Below are 13,255 nucleotides of genomic sequence, written 5' to 3' on the forward strand. Positions count from 1 at the left end.
GTTGCTGGGAATTGAACTCAGGACCTCTGGAAGAGCAGTCAGTGCTCTTAACCTCTGAGCCACCTCTCCAGCCCCCTGACTTTTTTTTTTAATTGTCTTGTTTTGGAGGTTTCGGCTATCTAACTCCAAACCCTCCATCCCCCATGTTGTGAGCAATAGAGGAAGAGACTGAGTAGAGGGCATGGGCTGGAGAGCCCTGCCTGCCACACAGATCCACACACAATGGCCAGCCGTGAGCCAGGCCAGAGGTCGTGGTGTGGAAAACCATGTTCAAAGCCCCATGTTCTTAAACGGAAGAGACCTGTCAGGAAGGTAGAGGGAGGTAAAAGATTTCTTCTCCTGGCAGAGACAAGAACTGTGTGAGACAGGAGGAGGCTTCGAGTTGGCGATGGGCAGGTGGGACCGTTCACAGCAGCTTCTTCCTCCTAGGTTCACGGCATATCCTACTTTCGCCTGGAGCATTATCTGCCCGCCAGAGTGATGGAGAAGCTTGACTTGTCCTACATTAAGGAGGAGCTACCCAAACTGCACAACACCTATGCAGGCGCCTCTGAGAAGGAGACGGAGCTCGAGTTCTTAAAGGTACAGAGCGCGGGAATAAGCTTGAACAGCTTCAGGATGAGCAGGAGTTAGAGGAAACTTCTGGAAGCTGGCGGGGTAGTATCTGACCCTCTTCAGTCTCTGGCTGCTTGCTTCCTGCCTGAAACCATAGTATTCTAATTCTCATTTGTGGAAGAGAGAAAACGGGGCTCAAAGAGAACATGATACTTTACAGTTAGGAGCACTGTGAGGGCGGAGCTCTTATTTGAACCCACATCTACCTGACTGTGAATCCCATGTCTTCACCCCGTTCTGAACTCTGAAAAATCGATCTGCATCATAAAAAGAAAAAGTCGGAATTGATGACTGGGTATGTGTGAGAGGCAAGTTCATGGTCATTCTAGAACTGCTTGCCCTTGTTCTGAACATGCGAATTGGTCTTTGTATGAATGATAATTAACTCATATAGATGCAAAAGGTCAGAAGAGGTGGCTTATGGTTTGAGTTTCATCGGCAGCTCCCTGTTAGCCTGCAGGTAAATAAAGTGCGTGTGTGATAGGAAAGCTAGAACTAAGTAAGCTCTCCACATAAGAAACTTTTAGGATGTTCTCCTGGTCCAGCAGCCACAGGGAGAGTAGCTCTCCTGTTTGCTGATCCACAGTGTAGAGCGCCAGGTTCCTCTTCCCACACGTGTCCAGGAAGAGGTGTCATAGCATCTCTGTGTAAGTAAAAGGTTTGGAGCTTTTCTTTCTCCGCTTCATCCAGAATGAGTGTTTCTTTCTTAGTTTCCTCTCTTCTTTCTTTCTTCCCTCTTCTCTCTGGTTCTCGAAGAGTTAATGAACTCTGAACCTCCCAGGTTCCCAGTGAGGGGCCCTAAAAGCCAGAAAAAAAGGAGACAATTAGCTAAACCTTGTTTTCTTTCTTTTTCCTCTCTTCCTTTTTTTGTGTATATGTGTGAATATACTGTAGCTGTCCTCAGACACACAAGAAGAGGGCATCGGATCCATTACAGATGGTCAGCCACCACGGGGTTGCTAGGAATTGAACTCAGGACCTCTGGAAGTGGTTCCAGTTCCCTTAACCACTGAACCATCTCTCAAGCCCAAGACCCCCCTTTTTTTCTTAATCCCCTGCCATGAACAGCAGGAGCTAATTACCAGAAGCCAGCGGCTTTTGGTCTTAGAATAGCAAAGAGTTCAAGGGAGAAAAATAGTCATCAACTTTAGCCCCACAATCACTGACACCGCCCATCTCTTCCTTTTGTGGGAAACCCTGTGATGGCGGGCTGGTCACCAGCCACTGACTTCTCCTTTTAATTGTTACTTCTTGTGCCTTCCTGTAGTGTTTTCTATGTCCCAACCTAGCACCCTGGGCCTCATCCACCCTAACAAGTTCTATAAGATCAGACGCCCCTTCCTCTGTTTAGGCTTCTGATGCGTTTTGGGTTAATTTCATTTGTCACTTACAGTGAGTTCAGGGGATACTTCTTTGTGATGTCCCTGTGAAATGCTACTGAGTGCATTGACCCAAGTACACCCCATCCCCGTACACCACTGGTTATGCGCCTGTAACACTGTATCTATTCCACAGGTCTGCCAAAGGCTTACAGAGTACGGAGTTCATTTTCACCGGGTGAACCCTGAAAAGAAGTCACAGACAGGAATACTGCTGGGAGTCTGTTCCAAAGGTGTGCTTGTGTTTGAGGTTCACAATGGAGTTCGTGCCTTGGTCCTTCGCTTCCCATGGAGGGAAACAAAAAAGATTTCCTTTTCAGTATGTCTATTTTAAACTCTCTTTGTTATGTTGTTCACTGGTGTAACCAATTTTAACTGTAACAGATTTACTGACTTTGCGTAGTAAGCGTAGTACTACTTAAAGCTCTTCTCCTTTTCAGTTACAGCTGATCTGAATGAGATTTTGTTTGTTTCTGGGTTTTGATGGTGTTTTGTTTTTCTCAAAACATAGGGATGCATTCCTGACTGGTTATATGCTCAGTTAATTCGAGTTAAATTACAACTAAGTTGAACTCTCTGTTAGATGGAAACTTATTCTACAGCCATAATCTTCTCACAAAGAGAAGTCCCAGTGATATTTTTAAGATAGATAGTTATCTCCCTTCCTGTCAAGCTCAAGAGTGAATCTCTTAGACCTGTTGTTTGAGTGCAGAGGTCCAGTGACCTCTGAATGTTATAAACTAGTCCTATGACTTTCTGCAGTTTTAGATTTTAGAGTCTACCCTCTATAATTAGAAGAGTGACTTTTAGGGGGAAAATGTATTCTAAAAGGTAGTTATCTCTAAAAACGTATTCTGATTTTCAGTGTGGAGTGTCTGAACACTGAAGTGTCATCTGGCACACCTCAGAGAACAAAGAAATACTCGAGTATTTATGTTCTAAGGATATTTCATGATTACTGATATTTCAGCTGACATAGGTTCTCACAAAAATAATATTCATAAGAATGTAAACATTATGCTGTATTCTGAATAAGGCACCTTTAAAATCAGCTCTATATCTAGGGGTTGGCTGCTCCCTATGAGATCTAGAGTTTCCCCTGAGATTGACAGATGATAATTTATTCATCCAGGAAAGCCCACACTGCCTTCATCTTCCCCAAACTGTTGAAACTGGGAATGACCTAGACTTGATTTAATTTTTTCAAGTGGGAATTGAGTAGGAACAAGTTTGTGAAGGAAAGTTAGATAACTGTTACCTTCCACCCCTTACACCTCTCACAAGCCGTCTCTCGGATGTGTTTCCTGTCCATTCAATCAGCTAACAGAACCAAACATTCTGCTAATTTCTCTCAGACAGCACATTGTATGTAGCGAGGGTAGCCTTTTGCAAGTACTCTGGACCTGTGAGTTCCCTCTGGCGAGCTCTGCCTTTCTCGGTTTATTCTAGATCCCAGTCCTGCAGCTTTCTTGAAGATTGTCTGAGTAGATTCTCCTTTTCACATTACTGCTTTGATCACTAGACTTACAGCTGTGAAGTTTAGTGTCTTTGAGAGCTATGTCGCAGTAGTCAAGGGGTACATTTGTTAGGGAAAAAAATCGCCAGCTGTCTGAACAGTCACTAGTGTGCCCATAATCAGGATTCTGGCTTGGTCACTGTATTCTAACCTAGGCTAAACTGTGCTGGGCTTTACTTTTAACAAAGTGAAATCGGGTTCCACCCAGAGATTCCACAATATCTACCTAGGATTTCAGAATGCTGCTCTAATTTATTATACTTATTATAATAAAAAATTTATTATATTTATTATAATGTCTTTATCATTCATTTTTATAGTTGCATTTTGTGAATGGGATTAGTATTGGTTTCTGATTAAAAGTATAAAGATCTTTAATGTAAACTTATATGAGTCTATTTAAAATTTTATACATCAGTAAAGCCATATTATATGAACATCAGTGTTTTAGGTAATATTCTCGTATCATAGTTTTGGGCTTTTATTAAATTTGACTTTTTTTGTGCCTGTGTTTGAAATCAAGATAACAGACTGATTTGCAAGGTAGGTAATAGTTGGGATGGAATCTAACGGCATTGAAGTAAATGCCCATTATTTGCTGCATCCCCGGCTTCTTAGATGCCATCATTTTTAAGGTGTAGGGGCTGCTTCTGCCTTCAAGCTTCAGTGCAGACCGCAGGTTCTAGGGGGCACAGACCATGGGTTCTAGGGGGCGCAGACCACAGGTTCTGGGGGGGCACAGACCACAGGTTCTAAGGGGTGCAGACCACAGGTTCTAGGAGACTCAGACCACAAGTTCTCCTCCTAAAACTTATTTTAATTTAGAAGGAACATTTTCAAAATATACAAATCCATGAATACTGCCTTATAGTAACCATGATACTCTTTTAAAGATTTGTTTTTATTTTATTTATGTATATGGGTGTTATGCCTATGCATATGTCTGTGCTACTTGTGTGCAGTGCCCTTGGAGGCCAAAAGAGGCTGTTTGGTCCCCTAAGCTGGGATTATACGTAGGTACTAGGTGCTAACAGCCAGGCCCTCTGTAAAAGCAACCATTGCTTTAACCATTGACCCATCTCTCCAGCACCCCTGCCCCCAGTATTTTAAAATTTCCCTCGATGACGAATGGAGTTCAGGGTGATTGAAGCTACAATTGCTGAAAGTAGCAATTAATAATCATTTATGTGTCAACTTTGTTTAGTTACAGAATCACAGTTTTTATATATGGTATCAGTCGAAGAGCACTTATCCTAATTGGAAATATAAATATCTCTATGTATTAATTATAGGTTAAAATATTTGGTCATATAGAAAGTCATAGGAAAACTTCCACATCACAAATACTTCTGGTTACTCTTACAGAAAAAGAAAATCACGTTACAAAATACATCAGATGGAATCAAGCACGCATTCCAGACAGACAGCAGCAAGGCCTGCCAGTACCTGCTGCAGCTGTGCTCCTCCCAGCATAAATTCCAGCTGCAGATGAGGGCGCGACAGAGCAACCAGGATGCCCAAGACTTAGGTAAGGCGGTGTAGCCTCCTTCGTGTGGCTAGTGCCAGAACGTGTGAATGATTTCTACCACACATTTTTGAAAGAAACTGCTTATTGTTCAGGATGAAAGCTCGCAGGGTATCCCTTTGCCTAAATTAAGTCTATAAAGTTGTCAAGCCAGCGTCCTGTTCACTTGGAAAACAGTTCTGCAGAGAAACATGGACTCTTTACAAGTGCGTAAGAGGTTTAACCATGCTGGAGGTTACAGCTATGAAATGCTAATATGCAGAGAGTTTTTAAATGGTCCTATTTCATACATGGGAATGTTTTGCCTGACTCTTATATCTGTATACCACATGTGTGCAGGGCCCACAGAGGCCAGAAGAGAGAATCGGGTCCCCTGGAACTGTAGTTACAAACGGGTGTGAACCATTTTGTGTGCTGTCCTATGGAAGGGCAGCTAGTGCTCTTAACTACAGAGCCATCTTAACGGGTGATACTGTGTGGGCTCTAGGATCCACAAAGTAGATCTAAGAGGAAGGCCTGAGCTCTGAGAGGTGACAGTTCACATGGGTAGGAAGGACACATGTTAAATAGTTAGGAGATCAGTGTGGGAAGGAACATAGTAGACAGGATACAGGCAGGGCAAGTGGCACCCCAGCAGTGAGTCATCCCTGTCTGGAGTCTATGATAAGTAACCATAGCAGCCATGGGAGGCTGTGATAAGTAACCATAGCAACCAGGACAGGGGGTTTTTCAGCTGCAAAAATAACCTAGCTCTAGGCAGGAATCTCTCAGACAGAGCTGAGATTTAAAACTGATTATGCACGACCACATGTTGAGATTAAAGTGATTTGAAATTGCTTCTTTCTGGTAAATCCTTACAGACTTAAGTGGATCACTCTGAAGTATGTGAGTTAAAGTTTAATAATATACACGGGTGACCTATGTTTCTAAATTCTTTTCTGGAACTTTCTCATTCTGAAGTCTTAGAGGAAAGGTTTTTCCTATTGCATAGCCTGGGGGAAGACAACTGTGAGTACATGTTTCTCACCTCTCAGGATCAAAGTGGAGGTCATGTGTTCCCCTAAGGGAAAGATTCTAGGGACTTATGGAAACCTGCAAAATCACAGTCTTTGGAAGTTGGGTCCCCAGGATCTGCATTTTAACCTAATTGCCTAATATATAATTTTAAAAAATATGATAGCCATGTCATTTAGCAAATTACCTTTTACTTTCTTAGTTTGCTAAAAATTGTATGTGCTTTTATATATTTTTAAAGTACAACAGGATACCAAGCCTATTGAAGCTATCCGCATTTGTACTTGGATCAGTGCTCAACACAAAGCAGATGTGAACAGTAGAGAACATACCTTTAACATGTGATAGAGCAGGGAGGACAAAGGAAAAAAGTCTGAAGCGGAATCTTGTTTAGCATTTCGCAGAAAGTACAGCTTCAGTGTCCCTGATATAAATTTTTGGAGAGACCAAAAATGTTTCAGATTTTTAAGTTTTTAAGAGTGTAGACTATCTGCAGACACATGAGGGGGTGTATGTGAAGGATGAGACCTAACACTAAGAGAATCTGTCTCTGTCTCGTCTTCACATTACATATGTGAGCCTGCAGGTCATTTTCTGGGCTCCTTTTTGTGCTCTGACTAAGAGAATATCAAAGGAAGTTAAGCACTGAGCTTCCATTTGAAAAAGTCTCTTCACTCAGGGTTTCAGCTCTTAGACAACTTTGGAGTTTAGATTTCACATTAGGGGAATGCTTCGCTAGAGTCAAGTATGATTATCATCTGAAGCAAAATTTGTGGTGTTTAAACCAAACTGTTAGAGACTCAGAAGCCTCAGTCATACTACAAAAGTTCTGTGTCTTGGTTCTTCAGTCTGTGAGATTACTGTTACAAAGTAACATGGACACCTATGGATGTCACAAAGTAACACTCACTCCTAGAGTTGTCACAAAGTAACACTCACTCCTAGAGTTGTTACAAAGTAGCGCTCACACCTATTGTTACAAAGTGACAGTCACACCTAGGGTTGTTACAAGGTGACACTCACACCTAGGGTTGTTACAAGGTGACACTCACACCTAGGGTTGTTACAAAGTAACACTCACTCCTAGAGTTGTTACAAAGTAGCACTCACACCTAGGGTTGTTACAAAGTAACACTCACAACTAGGGTTGTTACAAAGTAACACTCACAACTAGGGTTGTTACAAAGTAACCCTCACCTATAGAGCACTTCAAGCATATTCAGCAGACCAGGCTTGGCCATACATTGAATGGCAATGTACTTGTCACATATGTGAGGTCCCAGGTTCAATCCTCACCAATGTTTTATCAGTCCCTCTACTACTAATTGGCAATATGGGGCCACAGGTTCCTGTAGTAATTGTGGCGGTGGCAGCAGCAGCAGCGGCGGCAGCAATAGACGCTACACTGGCACTGTGCTGTATGCCTCTGTGTTGTACACTGCGTACCACTCAGTAGGAGCACAGCCGTGCACAAATGACCTTAGGAAAGAAACTGAATTTTTAGAGTCTCATTTTCTTTCTCCACAAAAGAGAGCACAACCCACAGGAGGTTGGTGGACTATCACATGTGTGTCACCTGTTAATATTAGAGAATGTTAATTCTTTAAAATCCCTAAAGCTGTTAAGTTCCAGTTTTACTAATAAGGAAATAGGTTCCCAGTTAAAACTGCCTCCCCCAACTAGATGGCAGTAAGAGTCCAGTGTAGGGTGCAACCTTGGTCTCCTCACAGCTAGCAGTGCTTCTCCTGTTTAAAGAGTTTATATATGGCTGATTTTCATGGAACGAAGGAACAGACCATTTATTGAGCACTTACTGTTAGGTAGCAAGTACTAAGGAATAGCAGACTAAATTGACTACTCTCAGAATAGCCTACAGGGATGCCGACAATGTGAGGGAAGTACAGAGTGCTGGAGGGACTGACAGAGGCAGAGGCAGATTGGAAGGTATAGATTGCAGCTAGCAAGGCTGCAAGCTTCGGTCTGAAGCACAGCACTGGTGTTACACTCAGGCTCCCACTGTCTTTAGCTGTTGTACGAGCTGACACGTGGTCCAGTAGAAGGCTGTGGATGGATGAGATCAGCAATGGTTATGCTCCTTTCCTGTGTCTCGGAGGCAGGGAGCTGAGGGTGCATTTGAAAGGGACAGTCCTTGCCATGCTGGGGAGACAAGGCCTAACTGAACTGATCACCATTACAGCTGCTATCTTTGGTGTTCCCCATCTTTGAACTGATTGTCTCCTTCTTAGATTAAAGAGTCTCCTCATAGTAAAAGAGAATGGAAACGACGTCAAGGGCTCTAATTAAAAACCCCACATCCTAAGTTTAAGGGGATTGGGAATCCTGTGATATAAATGAAGATCTTGAATTCTGCTTTGGTCCTGGACAAGGACCACTGCCCCTGGTGATAATGGAACGTGTTAAGTCAAGGCTCATTTCGACGGTTAAACATTAAAATCACAGTGCTTGTCTATCCATTGTCTAACTAGTTAAATGCTATAATCTCGGAGGCAGTAGAAGATAAGAGAGATGGTATCTAAGTCGTCTGTCTGACACGACATCACACCTCACTGTAGCAGAGTGCACTTCAGTGGGGCCCCGAGAACCTAACCCATGACAGCGAAATCCCCCGAAGCTCTGCTGCTTAGTGATGATGGAGAAGAACCAAGGGCCTGACCTAAAAGTTTTCTAAATTTAACTTCTCAGAGCAGGCTTTTGGTCTTCATGGAGCAGTAAACAAAATTTAAGTATACATAATTCCATATTTATAGATACGAAGGGGGAGGGGAGAAGACTGGGGCTCCTTGACTGTCCTCATTCATGTAGAAGGTGGTGGAGATGGGAAGGTGGCGTTGGCATAGCGGTGAACTAACGTGGGAACTCATCCTAACGGCTCATCCAGCATGGCCGAGCTTCAGCTCGTGTGACATACACTTGAGGTGTATTCATTCAAGGTTCTATTGTGTATTCCCAGAAGCTTTTAAAAACATAACACTAGTGAAGGACTTCTGGGCCACTCTCCTCCACAGAGCTGCCTTTCCAGACATGGCAACCCATCTGGATTCATCTCCCCTTCTCCCTATTTTTAGTTTGCTGGTATTTTAGCAAAAACACTATGAGTGTTAAATGTCCCCTGGTCATGCGGAAGGTCATAAGGGATTTGGGGTGTGCCGGCCTAAGTCTCAGACATCATAGGATCCAAGAGAGTTCATAGGTGAAGTAGGACTGCTTAAGCTTAGGCTGGTGAGCACAAAGGATGGAGAGGTGTGCAAGCAGGACTTGTAACTCTTTCCAGAACCCTCAGTTGCCAGCTGTGCCGCTACCAGCTAATGGTAGCAGCTGAGACGATTAAAACCTGCATGCTGTACCTCGCCTGTTGCAATAACTCTTCTCGTAAAGGTGTTCCCATCATGTAAAGCAATCCTATTTCCTTGTAGAGAGAGCTTCGTTTAGGAGCCTGAACCTGCAAGCAGGATCTGTTAGAGGATTTAATGTGGGCCGCGCCATCAGCACTGGCAGTCTGGCCAGCAGCACCTTCAACAAACTTGCCGTCCGACCCCTGTCAGTGCAAGCCGAGATTCTGAAGAGGCTGTCCTGCTCAGAGTGGTCGCTTTACCAGCCACTGCAAAACAGTTCAAAAGAGAAGAATGACAAAGCGTCCTGGGAGGAAAAGCCTAGAGGGATGAGCAAATCGTATCACGATCTCAGTCAGGCCTCTCTCTGTCCTCATCGGAAACAGGTCAATAACATGGAGTCCCTACCACAAGCCTTTGCGGAGCTGGTGGGAAAACCATTGTACCCGATGGCAAGATCTGACACAGAGTCACTGGCAGGACTCCCCAAGCTTAATGAGTAAGAGCATGACTGCCTACCCCGAAGTAGATCCTTCTCAGTCCCTCCTGCCGTGCATTTGTTGTCCTTTAGACGTTTTATTATTCTCGCCGCGTTCTTTTTGCATTGACGCCTTCCTCTTCCCTCTGTAGTTCAAAGTCTGTTGCCAGTTTAAATAGAAGCCCCGAAAGGAGGAGCCGTGAATCAGCCTCGTCCGTTGAAGACCCCGGCCAAGCATATGTTGTAGGTCAGCACTGCCAGCTTCCTCCCTTCTCCCGGAGCTCACGCACTAGCGCGGCGAGCAGAGCCATGCCCATCGCCAATCCATTGCCATGGGTCCTGTCTTCTGCTCGCTCAGACTGTGAATGCCTAAAATGCCTCAAGTACAAATCTGAGTGAACCGGGACTGCCTCATGCCAGTACTCCTTAGCCTGCTCCTGTCGGGGAGGCCACGAGCATCCTAGAGAGGAGAGCACCTGGGCCTCATGCACGAGCACAGCGCTGCCTTCCCTTGGCTGTTCATAGAGGCCTGTGTGGGTAGGCTCTGATGGTGCTGAGCTTGCTTTTTGAGGATAGGTCAGGTTTCTTTTAGTTTAAAAGCAGGTCAGTGGCCTCCAAAACCTGTCCCCATTCAAGGGGTAGAGGCTGTTTCTATGAAAGGGTATACCCACACTTGTGTGCGAATATCTGAATAGCACCATTAAGTCGAAACAGTTCTTTGCCTCGTGCACCTTGAAAAGGAAACCCCAGGGAAGACCCAGCCCAGAAAGCGAAACTACCACTCTAAGTGTGAGCAGCTGAAGGGACAGAGAGACAGGACCCCTCCTATTGTGTCATCCAGTTCTACTCACTTTTCTCCTTAGACGCAAGTTGAGCCCTAATTATCTGAAGTTAAAACTTGCTGTAGGCTGTAGTTGGATCAGAGACACAGACAACAGGGGGAGTCACACACGAGGTCCACACGGTAGTTGAGAGGGATCTGTAGCGTGCAGCACGACGTCGTGATTGGATGGAAGCACTCACATCTTTCAGAGATTGTGCTGCGGCCAACTGAAATAGAACCAGTGGCAAGGACCGAAACCATTACCAGGCACAGCTTTACCCGACAGGGTCACCTTACTATGCTAACCTAGAGCGAGAGCTCACCAACTGTAAGCCTGCCCCATCTGTGTGAAAGGTCTGTGATACATCCAGAGAGTTAGAGCTCTTCTGTAAGAAAGCCTGGGTAGCCTGCTGTGGGAGTGCCTGACACGCAGTCCCCGCACTTGTGAGGTAGAGGCAGAAGTAGAAGTCAAGAGTTTAAGACAGGCCTCAACCTCTGGAGTGGGTTTGAGGCCAGCCTAGACTGTATGAGACCCTGTCTCCAAAAGAAAAATAAAAAATAAAAACACAGAGACTCAGAGATTAAGTGAACCTATAACATCTGCTTAATTTTCTGAATTAATATTTTATTTTATCCATTCTCATTTTCTTTTAACATTTGGACAAGTGTTTCTGAAGTTCATCTCATCATAAATGTTTCACGTTTGATGTATCTCATTGTCAGAAACAGCACATTTGAGTTTAAATTTATGGGCCCAAACAAGTAAATATGCTTAATTACTATTCAAAAATATCCCTTGGGATAAGACATTCCCCTCAGTGCAAATCAAGGAAAACAGTGCTGCCTTTATGTTTCATTGGTTTTTATGAATTTTTCAGAAAAAAAAATTACTTCTATAGTTTCTGGCCATTTTATAAAATGTCTAATAATTTAATTTGTACCACAGGAATGAGTTTGCCTAGTTCTGGAAAGTCTTCATCCCAAGTACCCTTTAAAGACAATGGTAGGTGCACAAGCTGTTCTCATTTCCATCGTACCCTCTCTGTTCTCGTATCGTACGTACGCAGTGATCTGGGTGCGAGTGTGGAGACCGTCCCACGCCAAGGATTTAGGCCCGCGTCACAGTAAAGGGGGAGAGGTGTGTCCGCGTCACAGCAGTGCGTTGGCACCTGTGGCTTCGCTTCTGCTGACCAAGGAAATGAATGAGAGGTTAGGGAGGGACATTGCTGGGAAGGTTAAGATGGCAGTCGGGCGGGGGAGAGAGTCTTGAGGTAATTCGAAGGGGATGTTTGATAAACCTTTGTTGTTGCTGCTGCTGCTGCTGCTGTTGTTGTTGTTGTTTCAAATACCAAGGGAGTGTACTCACTGTCCTGACAGGAGGGTTTTCTCACAACAGCAGAGCTGAGCATTTCAGACCAAGGGCACAGCCTGATTAGAGGCTTGGAAATACAAGCAGCACTAGTAGAAGCCCATGGGGCAGCATGAGGTCGGACGACACACTGGGAGCAGTTCTGAGTCTCATCCTGAGTGTTAGAACTGAAGGCTTTAAACATGAATCTTCTCAACTCAGACCCCGAGAAGCAAAGCTGGAGGGGAGGCCACATGTGGACAGTGACTTCAGTCTGTATTCAGAGTTTTTATCATTTAAAGAATGTTTATTGCATCTTTCCAACAGCTTTATGGGTAGGAAAAAAAATACTCCTTTAATATCTCTCTGTACATTACTTTATTCCAAGTCTTACCCTTAAATTCTGAAAGCTGAATTCATGGAAAGCCTGGTGAGAGTGAAGAAGACTGGCAGTGAAAGTTGGTGCTGTCATTGGCTGGACAGACAGCTCAGTGGTCAGAGCACTTGCTCTTGCAGAGGACCTGGATTTGGTTAATTTTAGTTCTAATTTTCCTGATAGGGAAGGCAAAAAAGGAAATTGTGACGTTAAACCATATAGAACTGGTGCTGTGATGTGAGACTGGACCATGTAGGATTGTGCTGTGAGGTGAGGTTGGACTACATAGAATTAATTGTGCTGTGAGGTGAGGCTGGACCATATAGAATTGTGCCGTGAGGTGAGGTTGAACCATATGGAATTGTGCTGTCAGGTGAGGTTGGACCATATAGAATTGTGTTGTGATGTGAGGCTGGACCATATAGAATTGTGCTTTTGTGACCACGGCTTCCAGTGGGCTCACACGTTTCATTCTCCTGCAGAAATCAGTCAGCGTGCTAGTTATTCAAGAGAGTGAAGTCTGTGTTGAAGATAGTTGCTTCAGAGACTGTAACTGTAGATGCTGTCTTCAGTACTCACGGGGAATGAAGAGGGGGAGAGGCTTCTTCGTATTTTCCTTCCCCGTTACCAATCCTCAAAACAGCTGGAGCCGTAAGAGTCCAACTAAACAAGCATGTGCGTGGGCCAGGGGCCGGGTGCAGCCGGCTGGCGATGAGGCTTCTTACCTGGACTGAGTTTGGCAATTGTGCATCTTGCAGAATTTCACTTCAGCTCGCCCACAGTGGCACTAATATGCATTAACAGCCCCCGAGGGCTTGCTGTGCCCTCCTA

At 44.4% G+C, this 13,255-nt stretch overlaps 1 protein-coding gene across 1 annotated transcript in view; it reads left to right on the plus strand.

Annotated features, from left to right (window-relative positions):
• Positions 1–13,255, plus strand: part of Ptpn13 (protein tyrosine phosphatase non-receptor type 13) — a 174,322-nt gene that overhangs the window by 105,231 nt on the left and 55,836 nt on the right. The window contains exons 15-20 of the mRNA XM_032916433.1: positions 430–582; positions 2,131–2,313; positions 4,876–5,038; positions 9,484–9,898; positions 10,030–10,124; positions 11,647–11,703. Of these exons, the coding sequence (XP_032772324.1) occupies positions 430–582; positions 2,131–2,313; positions 4,876–5,038; positions 9,484–9,898; positions 10,030–10,124; positions 11,647–11,703 (1,066 nt within the window). The remainder of the gene's footprint in view (positions 1–429; positions 583–2,130; positions 2,314–4,875; positions 5,039–9,483; positions 9,899–10,029; positions 10,125–11,646; positions 11,704–13,255) is intronic.

This window comes from Rattus rattus, chromosome 11, assembly GCF_011064425.1.
Source record: "Rattus rattus isolate New Zealand chromosome 11, Rrattus_CSIRO_v1, whole genome shotgun sequence".
NCBI classification, from domain to species: domain Eukaryota; kingdom Metazoa; phylum Chordata; class Mammalia; order Rodentia; family Muridae; genus Rattus; species Rattus rattus.